General features: G+C 40.4%; 1 protein-coding gene across 5 annotated transcripts in view; it reads left to right on the forward strand.

Moving 5' to 3' along the window:
- Nucleotides 1-12,239, forward strand: part of DPYD (dihydropyrimidine dehydrogenase) — a 355,916-nt gene that overhangs the window by 303,002 nt on the left and 40,675 nt on the right. For all 5 annotated transcript variants that reach the window (XM_030494219.1, XM_030494220.1, XM_030494222.1 and 2 more), the window contains one exon: nucleotides 5,726-5,905. In XM_030494219.1, the coding sequence (XP_030350079.1) occupies nucleotides 5,726-5,905 (180 nt within the window). The remainder of the gene's footprint in view (nucleotides 1-5,725; nucleotides 5,906-12,239) is intronic.

Raw genomic sequence — 12,239 nt, forward strand, 5'->3', positions numbered from 1 at the left:
CTATACATGGAAGACCAGCTTGGAGTAATTCATAAGTGTTTCTCTAACAGGAAGGTGGATTTATGTCCTCAGTGCTTATCAGGAAGAATTTTTAATAGAAAAAGAAGATGGTAAATAATGCTAAAATGGAAAATATCATCTAAAATCTAAACAGTAAATCTTTTGCTAACCATTTGGGCATATCAGCCAGAGTATTTCAAAGGAAGTCAACCATATTAATGGAAATGTGAAATTGTTAATCCATTATAAAACCAGTCACAGGTATCTCAGAGGAGTAATAGTTGTTTATCCACTTGCTATGGTAAGAATATTAGAAACTGTGAAGCCAAAGGCCAAATTCCTAATCCGATGGCATTTTGAGAGCTGTTTTTTGTAGAGATCCTCTGCAGTTTAAAGCCAAAGCTGAATTAAGTCTCCATCTTCTGGGGAAGCAAGATGCCATTCTGCTAAATGCTGGAATTTTATCATTTGGGGGGTGGGGGGGGAAAGGGAAAAAGAAAGCAGCCAGCAAGACTAAGAATATAAAAGCATTTGAGATCTCAGAAGGAGTTTAAATCAATGCCCTGCCACAGTTAGAGCACAGATGAAAGAGCCTCTGTCTCAATTGCCAGGAAACTACTTAGAAACTCTTGCTTTGATTTTTTTTTCTGGGTTTTTTGGTTTGGTTTTTTTTTTTTGGTAGTCTGTTCCATTACCACTAAATGCAATATATGGGGACATGAGTGATGTCCCTTTGATGCTGTACAGCTACAACAAGTGGAAACTAATATGGTAGACCAGTCAAGCTATGTGATTTGTGTTTATGTATACAAATCTATACCCATCAATCTTCTAACTTCTAGACTGTGTATCACTGCCACCCATTTGCCTCCTCACTGTTATTTCTGTTTTCCAGAACTGACAATTGTTTTACACCCATGTTCTGCAGAGAGAAATGTTTCTTTCAAAGGGGTGTAAAAACTAACATTTTCTCCAAGCTATTATCTCCTTATCACAAATTCATTCTTAACAAAGAGTCTTAATAGTGCTTTGAGTCAATTCTGAATAGGACCATGACTGCTGCCAAACATTGCAGCATTCTTGTTCTCACAGATTTAGTCACACCAAGAATACTTACACTCCTTGCAAGGAACATGTTATTAAAGAGGCTGAGTTCTCTGCCCTGCTCCAGCATCTTGCAGTGAGCTAGCAGTGCGTGAGATTACACACACACTACCTCTTGTTAGTTAAAAGTAGTGTAGGGAAGAACAGATACAAACATGTCTAGATCTGCATCTCCTCTGCCACCTCTGCTGAAATCCCTGCTATTGATGGAATAGAAAGAATGCAGGTGGGGAATAGGTCCATTTTTGGCACCATCTTCCCGACCATCACCTGTCCAGCTGGGATTTCACCATGTAACAATGAGTTTATGTAAAAACTGAAGGTAGTGGGGTAAGAGAGAGCGGACAGAGCAGTGCATGAAGGGGGGTGCGTTGTTTCCTCTTTCTAGTGTTACAGGAAATGTTTTCTCCTCTGCAACATCCCCCCGTGGGAAAACGCAAGCACAGCACTGAACAGGAATTGCTTTAGTGGATGATCTGGCTGGAAATGCTTTAGCTGCTTTGTCCATGTCCTGCACAGATGGCACAGGTCTTCCACACAGACCCCCAGGATATGCCAGAGTTTGGAGAGGAACCACATCCAGTTTTGTAGAGAGGGTAACAAAAATAAACTGTGATGTCTGGGTAATTTTTCTGGGGCAATCTTTCCTATTGCTCCTAGAAACAGAGACTATGGACAAACCCTAAAGGGTCTGACACAAACAGAGCTCTTTGCTTCAGTAAAGACTTCAGAAGTTGGCATCTCTTTGTTGTGTAGCGATTCTGCTACAAAGGCATTTACAGTGTTCTGTAAGCGATGTGGTCATACCTGTCACCAGTAATGAACTTGTTCTTCAAAATACATAAATTAAAAGTTTCAGATTGATGTGGGTGATTAATGAAAATCATGTCAGCTGCAAAATGCTTTTTCCACCATAATAATCTCCTGACAGCTTACTCTAGTTCCTCAAGTAAGATTTGTAATGGCTCTGGATCCTTTGACAAAGTTGGACTCAATATTTATGTTTATTTAGTAAGAGAGCAAACAGGTCATTTCTCATGCAAGACATCAGCAGGGACTTTTGCATGCCTCTCCCATCATTGCATCTTGCAGAACAGATTTAGTTAGAGCCTTAGTCTGTGATTCATTTTCACATCCTCATTCCCCAATGAGATCATGTGGTGTATGATTTACCAGCAGCAAAGCAGGCATCGTGTCCTTAAGTATCTCAGACATGGATGTGTAGATTAGAATTGTAACCTACAGTTGCAGTTTATACTGGACAGGTTTAGATTTCAAGAATACTGAGAGCATGATATAATTGATCAGACATAGCATGTTGGGCTGCTTGTCTCTTCTGGGATGTAAGGGGCAATCATTGGAGTCTTGCCCTGGGGGGAAAGGGGAGGAGGTCAGATGTTAAAAATGGGGTTGTAGGAGTTCTACTGCCAAGGCAGAGCAGTAAAACCAAGCTAATGCAAAATGATCTCCTTGTATAATTAGTGCTATTTGAATAATAGACGTTAAAAACATAGCACCTTTCTCTTTTAGCCCAAGTCCTACTCCAAAGCTAGAGGCAAACACAAGCAAGACAAGAGGACAGCTAACAGCTTCATTGTGGTCTGGACCTCACTCTGTCGCTTAGTTTGCTCACAGGGCCTCTCTCTTACTTTCCAAAGAAGAAAAAGCTACTTTCTACCTAAATGTAAAGGTCAGACTTGATGATCATAAAGGTCTTTTCCAACCTGGTTTTACTATGGTTCTGTGTTTCAGGTGAAAGCCTGGGTCAGCGAACAGTTGAGTGTTAATTTACACAGATTCACTTGGATTATTTGGTATCAAGGGATCTTAAACACGTGCCATCTCTGCCATGCTTGGAGCAACCTGATCTAGTGGAAGGTGTCCCTGCCCGTGGCAGGGGATTGGAACTGGATGAGCTTTAAGGTCCTTTCCAACCCAAACCAGTCTGGGATTCTGTGATTATGTTTGGTTGGTAAAAGCCTGTTGCCGAGGGGAGGAGCTGAGTGGGCAGTGCTGGCTGCAGTTCAGTTTCATGCTGCTGCTCTGATCAGTGTGAGCAAGACCTGGATGTTTAGCTTTGCAAGGGAGGGGAAGCATGCCTATTCCCAGTGCAAGCAGCAGGAGTGAAGTGGGGACGTTAATGATGTGTGGAGATGGGTCAGGTCAGTTCTCCTGCAATGTTTCCAGTTGCATGAGTTTGATTCTTACCTGGTTTATTGCTCTGCCACTTCTCTCATGCTAAAAGGAGAGCACAGTGTCATTTAAACTGGTGATTCTGAGGCAGCCAGGTATGATACTAAAAACCTCTCTCTGTGGTGTAGAAATTGTCATGGCTAATGGGTCAGGGTGACCTTTTAGCTTGACTTTGTTCACCATCTTCTGAAATGCAGCAAAGGCTTCTACATTGATTCATGGGAGATACTGTTAGCCTAAACCTCAAATCTGATATGTGTAATGTAAGAAACTTCCAAGCTCGGAATGTTTTAGAATTGGCCAAAAACATGGCAAAGCTATTTCTGTTAGTTTCATATGTGTTAATGTTTGAATAGCTCTTGTTCCAGGAAAGGCCCATAAACATAAGCACTTGCTTTTATCACAGTTAAATCAGTGAAAGGCATGTCTTTGGTTAATTATCTGCGCCATTTACCGCCATCGTCATAAGGCTCCTACAGGAGAGGAAGATTGTCTGAAACCACTAATTCTGTTTCTGAGCCTTTCCATTTCAGATAACATCTCTTTTTAGTGCTGAGATTTACATTTTTCTGTAAGAATTGCATTTTTCCTTCAGTTCTGGAACCTCTTTGGCTTTCCAGGGAAGGCAGCGAGTGCCCATAGACTCACAGGGATCACATGTTGGCTTTTAGAGTGATATCATCTTCTGAACATTTTGATATTACTGCAGTTCATAACACTGCACCACGAGATGGAAAACAGTAAAAGCCTCTTTATTTATAAGGTTATTACAGGTATCCTCCAGTGGATCTCATGTGTATACATGCTGTCAAAATATTGCAGAGTTTTGACAACAGTGCCTGAACTTGTTTCAAGTGACATGACATGGCTTTTAACTGTATCTTTTTCTTCAGTTTTAGTATTTTTAAGAATAGCTAATGAAAGTCTTACCCCTGCGCTGAAAAAAGAGAGAATTCCTTGGTTTAAATAAGCAACAGTTGAGTTTTACAGTTAAACAACCTGTATTATTATGACGATGTTCTCTATAATTGCTCTGGAAATAACCAAGTCTTGAGGTCTATGAAAGTTATAACAGACCTAATTAATGCCCACATTGTTTCTCAAGAGAAACAGATTTCATGTGATGTAAGTGCACCGTATAGATGTTCTTGTGCTTCTTTTATAGTTTGCCCTTATTTTCCCTTGTACAGCTGTAGTATGTGATATTATACAATGCGATGTGTACCTATCTTCAGGGTTGCAAGTTGTATTATCATTCCTGAGATTGGAAAAACAATTATATATATTTCCTGTCTTTTTTAAGTCTCAAAGTTATGATTCAGGGTGTGTTTTCATGTCCAAGGAGTGTGGCTGTGTCTGTGCGTGTGCACATATTCATGTTCCAAAAAAGGTGGCTATTTCATTGTGGTGTTCGTTATGTGTGTACGTGTAGGTATTATCAGGAGTATTCTTTTTAGGTTTTAGAATAAAAGCTGAATCAGGGGCTGAAAACACTGACACATCTGGAATTTCAGAGCCTTTCCAGGGACTGACAATTAATGGGATTCAGCCAACCCTGCACCTCGTCACTGATGGATGATTAGAGTTTAGCTAATGAGAAGGTGTTCAGAGAAGAGTCAGGGATTTTTTTGTTCACTTGACAGTTTGCATCTCTGTGGGTTTAAATCTGAGTTAGTATCCACAGAGTGGTCCAGAGGAATGTGTATAAATGGCCAGTTGTTACCTGCTCTCAGTAGTTTTGTGTTTACATGTTAAGCTCTGCAGGTCAGGAATCATTGTTTGATATGTTTATAAAGCTATATTGCTATCTAAAGTATCTAAACCGAGGTGGCCTGGCCTCCCAGTACAACTGCATGGTAAATGGGGATTAGCAGAAGGGGACTAGCCTCTTCTGTACCTGGCAATGCTTACCCATCCTAGCAGGTCAACTTTTAATGGGTGTTGCTTGCTGAAGCATTTTCATTGGAGCCAAATTCTTCTCAGCAGTATCCAGTGAAAGGACAAGAAGCAATGGGCACAAACTGGAACTCAGGAAATTCAATTTAAACAGGAGGAAAAGCTTCGAGGGAGGTTGAACACCAGTCCAGGTTGGCAGGTTGTACAGTCCCTGAAGATTCTCACACCCTGACAACACAGTCTTGGGTAGCCTCTTCTAACTGACCCTTCTCTGAGCTGGGAGGTTGGACAAGACAATGTCTAGAGACAGGAGTCTCTAATCTCCTGCTAAATCCAACTCCAGTCATCAGCAACAGTAAGTGGAGATTTGGAGGTGCCCGACACTCCAAATCCTATTCTTTTGTAATTCTTGTCATTCTTTCCCAGTGAAGTTGCAGAAAGGTTCATCTGATAGTCAGTAAATCCAAAGAGTTTGCTAATGCCATATGCTCCTTTGCCAGGATGTTGCTGATAACTGACTGATGTTTTGTAGGTGTGCAGTGCAATCCAGAATCAAGATTTCACTGTTATTGATGACTACTGCACTGGGCTGCAAGCTCTTCTTTACCTGAAAAGCATTGAGGAACTTGAAGACTGGAATGGACAGAGCCCTGCAACCATACGCCATCAGAAAGGAAAACCAGTACCTAGTATTGCGGATCTGATGGGAAAGGTATGTTGTTCCATTGCCATTCCTGCATAATGACACTGTGTCTTGGCTTTGGATGCAATTTCATACCCATTGTATGCAGTTTCTGCTACTTGGTTAAACACTGCTGCTGTCACAAGTAGTCACCAAGTCTTTTTCCTTCTGAGTAAAACAAGTATCTGAAGGCAGCTTAAGAAGACAAACTTGAAGGGACTCGATATGAGATAACATTTGTACTATAAATATGATCTCTCCCCTCGATTCATAACACCAGGTCTTTAAAAAACAAAAGTGTAGGATGTAAAATGACAAATGTATTGGAACAAGTTCTGGAACTGCTTGTTTTAATGAATCGTAGAATCATAGAATAGTTAGGGTTGGAAAGGACCTTAAGATCATCTAGTTCCAACCTCCCTGCCATGGAGCTCAACTCGATCCAGGTTGATACTAATACTGTGCCAGAAGCGTCTGGGTGTTCCAGTCAGGAGATAGGAAAACTCTCTAGCACTGAGCTGACCAGCTGAGAGAGCTTGTCACAAACCAGGAGTTAATGGGAAGACTGGATCAGGAGTGGCCCTTTGGTCATTGTACCTGAGCATCTCATGGTCTTTCATGTGTGCTGACTCCCAAGCCAGGCGAGCAAGGCAGGGGAGTTCCAGGTGAGGAATGGTGACACCAGATAATTTAATAGATCCTGCAAGATCATTAAAACCTAGAAAGCATGTGGTGGAATAGGAACATAAACTATGGTCTCTCTGAAATCCTAACCTCTGGGCTACCTTCCTTGTCTGCTGTGGTAGTGACCTGCTACAAAAGCATCTCTGGAGATTTTTGCCAGCTGCAGTGGGTTGCAGCTACCCCAGTACTGCTCACCCCTCCACCAGGACACCGGCTGATCCATGCTGAGAAGCAGGGAGGTGTAACTGACTTCCAGCTGATGCCCTACTGCTCCTGCTCTAAGCAAAATACCCGCACAGCAGGGAGGCTGAGCTTTTGTTTCTAGTTACTAGAGGGGATCACTTTGAAGACTGATTTCAGTGATACATCATGCCTATTGATTATCCTTCCAAAACTCTGATACAACATTGTTGAAAATGTTGGAAAAAGTAAAGAATTACAAAAGAATAGGATTTGGAATGTCGGGCACCTCCAAATCTTCACTTACTGTTGCTGATGACTGGAGTTGGATTTAGCAGGAGATTAGAAACTCCTGTATTGTTGTTGTTCTCTGTGGAGCTCTGAAAATTATAACATTACCTTCGAGGAGAAAAGACAATCCTATTCCTAAAGCTCTGGATAATACGCTGCTTAAAAATAAACCAAGATATAAGCAGTTTCATTTTCATCTACTTACGTTAAGCAGTTAAGCCAGGCTCGAAGGGTTACATCTAAACTTCCTTCTTTTAACACCTGTGGAAACATCCACAGCATTTCCAACTCATGTAACAGAGATTTGTTGTAATTCTTCTTTAAAGCTGCATTCAGTGTTCTATTTGGTATTACCTTTGTATTTTACCAAACAGACAACCCTTGTCAAAGATGTTTCTTATGTCCTTTTGAATGAGGGAAAAATAATTCTAATTCTTAGTCTTTTCCACTTGTCACTACATCAATAATTAACTTTAAAAAGGTAGCGTGAAAAGGCACTTTAGGGAAGCATTTAATAATTCAAAGGAATCTTAACTTGAAACAGGTCACATGAAAAAGAATGAAAAACAAAGCCCTGTGTAATCTTGTCTAGCTGGCTCTGTTAGGCATTTAAAAGGAACAAGGCATACAGAATATAACTGATGGTGTATTTGATTGCTGTTAGCGCTGAATGATATCATTGGATCGTTGCTACTAAATAATAACATATAAAGTTAACCAGGCTGCATCATTGAGAAGTTAGTGATATATTTTAGGCATATGCTCAGGATGGCTGTTTGTCTAGGAGTGAACATTCAAGGGGAAAGGAAGGAAAATAATACAACACAGGTAAAAGGAAATACCATGATGAATGATCCTACTAGGGGCAATCAAATACAAAGGCTTGATATCATTAATATTTATAATATCATAATTAGCAAGACTGTGCCTAAGCAGTGTTATTAGTGTAAGTAATTATGTTATCATAAACTGAGTTTGCAGTATTATAGGAACCAGTATTCTTACTTTCATAAATTATTATCAATATTGGATTTCATGTACTTGTGCCTGATAAATTTAGTTGAGTACTGTAGTTTCATCTAGTTTCAAACACAAATATCTGGATTGCTTGGCAGCAGGTCATAACACTCACTTCTGATCCCCTTTCTAACATATAGTCACTAAAAAGCATGTCCTTACTCTGCTGGAAAAGAGAAGATGGCCTATTGATGTGATGTATATGTTCTCATCGATTAAAGTGATGTGTGGGAAAGTATATGTTATCCATGGAGTAAAAGGTGACGGCCATAATCTTGCATTATGATTTTAAAAGCTGAGAAGGAGCTATCCAAGTTTGTCTTGTTCTTAACTGGGACATGAAGCACAGCTTCTTAAGTAAGACCCTGTGAGAATCTAAACAGAAAATACTGATGAACTCTTGCATTCAAAGAAAAGCAAAGCGAAGATGCTAATTCTGATATGTCGTATTTTTGGTGCAGTGGATGTAAAAATATAAAGGAATCACCCTCCATTTTTGTTATAAAATTCCTGGTTTTTTTAATGTAGAATCACAGGGATAAGAAGTTCACGCAATTGACAATTCAATGAGAAGGAGAATTCTTTTCGACAGCCTCAAGAACCACTTGCCTTCTGGTTGTATATAAATTTATTGAGCCTCTCCCAGCTTTGAATATATTACAGAGTTAGGACGGATCCTATTCCCAACTAAGTATGTTCATAATAGCATCTATTTTGATTCGCAGTACATTATTGAATGCTAATACCCTTATTTTCATATAGCAGTGCAGTATTCTTTTGATAATTCATTTTCTGTCCTGGTTTCAGCATCAAACAGATGCTAAGTGCAAGATGTTGCCACAGGAGAGTGACACGGTAGAGTTTTGTGATGAAACCTTGTAGTATTTGATGACCAGAGTAAATTAAAAGATAAATGTTTTTTTCTCAGTGGTACGCATGATGTTAAACTGAAGCTGTCTTGCCATGCAGTCACCAGATAAATGACAAACTGAATGGTTATCACCATCAGTTATTACATTTATCACAATAATTTCCTTCTTAAACAGAAAGAATATGAAAAATAGTGTGCTAAATAGTGTTATCTAATAAGCAGTTTAATAGCAAACATCAACTTCTGGCTGGAAAAGAGAATCACAGTGATTAGTACCTGTTCATGCTTCTGAATTAATGAAACTAATACTTCCATCATATAATTTATAGCTGTTAAGATAGGATCACAGAATCGTTAGTATTGGAAGGGCCCTCTGAAGGTCATCCGGTCCAACCCCTGCCAAGGCAGGGCCACCCAGAGCAGGGCACACAGGAACGTGTCCAGGCGGGTTTGGGATGTCTCCAGAGAGGGAGACTCCACAACCCCCCTGGGCAGCCTGTGCCAGGGCTCTGACACCCTCACGTAAAGAAGTTCTTCCTCATGTTGAGGTGAAACTTGTTGTGTGTTAGTTTATGGCCTTTGCTCCTTGTCCTGTCACTGGGCACCACTGGAAAGCGTCTGGCACCATCTTCTTGGCCATATGTGAGATATGAGAAGCATAATAGCACTGGAAAATATTTGTAAACCTGAGTGCTGTTTTTGTGCTTTTCACTGTTGCAGGATGTATTCTTTGGTATATAAACCCTAAATTTATCACCTCAGAGCCAGCTCGTAGATATTTGCTGATAGCAAATGCTTGCCATTGTCCAAGATGTGACCTGTAATAGCAGTGAGATTCCCACTTAGAAGTGCTAACCTGAGTTGTGGCTTCCAGTCAACTGTGTGTTACTGTTTTCCATAGTTCCACCAATTCCATTTGTTCTTTTCTGGGGTTGTAGTCTTATCCATAACTGCTCCAAAGACAGTCCTAGCACAGATGCTGTGTCGGACTCACCAAGGTGGACAAAGCCAGTCTTCTGGGATTCCTTCCTCACTGTTTTTCTGATGGCTTTAGTTTTGTGTTTGGTTTTGGTTTTGTTTTTTTCTGGGGGAGCACCTGACATTTGAAGCCTTGACACAGATAACTGTCATTAACATCACCTCTAAATTACCTTTCCATTAAATGAATGGAATAAAACTTGTCAGCTTGTCTCAGCTATAATCTCAGCTTGCAAACCTTGACACTGAATGGGAGAATGGCAAGGTAATGATGACACCACACTGCTTCTCACTGACTCCCTCGAGGAAGACCTTTTGTAAAAGCACACTTACCTCAGCATGAATTTAGGACTGAGATCAAGTGTATGATGCAATCAGGAAGACAGCTAAGATGTAGGGCATGGTCTTATCACCCAGAGTTATTAGGGTTGCCGCATAAGAGAGAAAAACACAGGTAGGATCCCTGTAATCCAAAATTAACGAAACTGTGGTTTGAAATAACGTTCCTGAGTTTCTCAGGAAGATACATGAGCAGAGTGATAAAGATAACTCTGTTCTCACCGGGTATCTACACAAGATACAGTATTCCCCAGAGGTACAATTTGTTCTCCTGTGTCACCTTGTCTGTTTATTACAGGACTCTTTTATTAGTTGCTCGCTGATCTTACTCCAGAGAGCTGAAGTGATTATGTCCCAGAAATGCAGGGGTGTCAGCTGGTGGTCACAGAAGTACTATAGTGTTTTCCTGTATAAACTTCCACCTAACGTCAGCTATAAAACTTGTACTTAATACAGTGGCGTCTGTACATGCCAGGTAGCTAAACATTAAAAATAGGGCAGTGTAGGTGTGGATATATATATATTAGAATATATGGATGTTTCATACCTTGCTTTCAGCACCAGTTTTGCAAAACCTGACATTTCTTTGAGCATATTTAAAGGTTAAAAAGAAAAGAAGAAAAAATAAGAATTTAAGCATCTTGGTTGCAGAAATAGCCGAAACCCAAAGCCAAAACCCAGCCCAAACTTGTTTTCATAGTGGCTCCTCCTCAGCTGTTAAGATTGTGCTGTATTGGAAATGTTAAAACCATGTCTGATAAAAACACGTTTATTGAAGGTGGTTTACACCAGCAGACAGATGAGAGAGAATGATCCGAAACACGCACAGTGTATGGACTTCAGTGAGAATTTTCATCACTTTGTATTTAGCAAGCTGCTGATTTTGTTCCCTGAGTGCATGGTCTTCCCATTAAGACTAAAATGTGCCCTTCCTTCAAGTATCCGTGGGTACTAAACGCCGATTCTTCTGAAGAGTACAAACCTCCTAATTCTAACTTGATTGTAGTCAAATCTAATGTTTGGTATGGCAGAGAAGAAACCTTGCTATACCATCAAGATCTCAAACAAAATGTTAAATAAGCTCTTCTATTAAAGAAATAAACCGAATGGGAACTCCCAGCCATTCAAGAACACTGCTGCAATGCATGCACCAAGCTTTGGCTGCCTTCAGCTTCTTCAAGACAGCCTTCACTGAGCAGAGGTTTTCACACTTCATTTTATTGGAAGTGCTCCTTGTTGTTTAGGAAGGCAAATTTGCCCCGTGTGGTAAAGAACTGTCCCCTTGTTTCCAGCACCGCATAAAGAACACAGAAGAAAAAAACATCTGTGGCCATGTCCAGAAATACAGACCATATGGTAATACGGAGATTGCTATAAACAAATTAACACCGATGAAGAAACCCTTTTTCCCATCTTGCCTAACTAGTTCTGAAGAAGAGTCAGAGGGGAAAAACAAATATTTGGGGATTGTTTGATCCTTTTTCCCATTAACTAAGGCCTGCATCTGAAATACAGCTCTCAGCCAGGCAAAGCCTCTTCAGGGTAGGCCTGTATTGATTAAGAAACCTCTTGGTTCAGGATACTTTGGGAACTTCCCAGCATTTGCAAGCCAAAAGCAATTATGAGCCGGAACAATTTGTAGGAAAAAGGCCCTGCCTAACATTATTTTTTTCCCTTAACCGGTCTATTATGGAAGTTTATGTTGTGATTATCTACAGTGCTGTTCCTCACAGCGACTGCAGGTTGTTACATAAAATGGATCTTTCCCTAACAGTGAAGCCGTTTGCAGTAGAAATGGGTGAAACAAAAGGAAGTGGGATTATTAAAGTGAATTTAAAGTAGTTTCATCTTTGTGGGTTTTTATATGTACTCTATGCTAAATGTGCTTCAAGCACCGAGTTGAAAGTTCCATATTCACAGCCTGTAAATGTGGCTATTAAGGAACAATGTCTTCACGTTAACTCCTTAGCAGTGGCGGTTTTAGTGCGTTCGCTGCTGGCAACG

The sequence above is a fragment of the Strigops habroptila genome, chromosome 8 (assembly GCF_004027225.2).
Source record: "Strigops habroptila isolate Jane chromosome 8, bStrHab1.2.pri, whole genome shotgun sequence".
Classification (NCBI taxonomy): Eukaryota; Metazoa; Chordata; class Aves; order Psittaciformes; family Psittacidae; genus Strigops; species Strigops habroptila.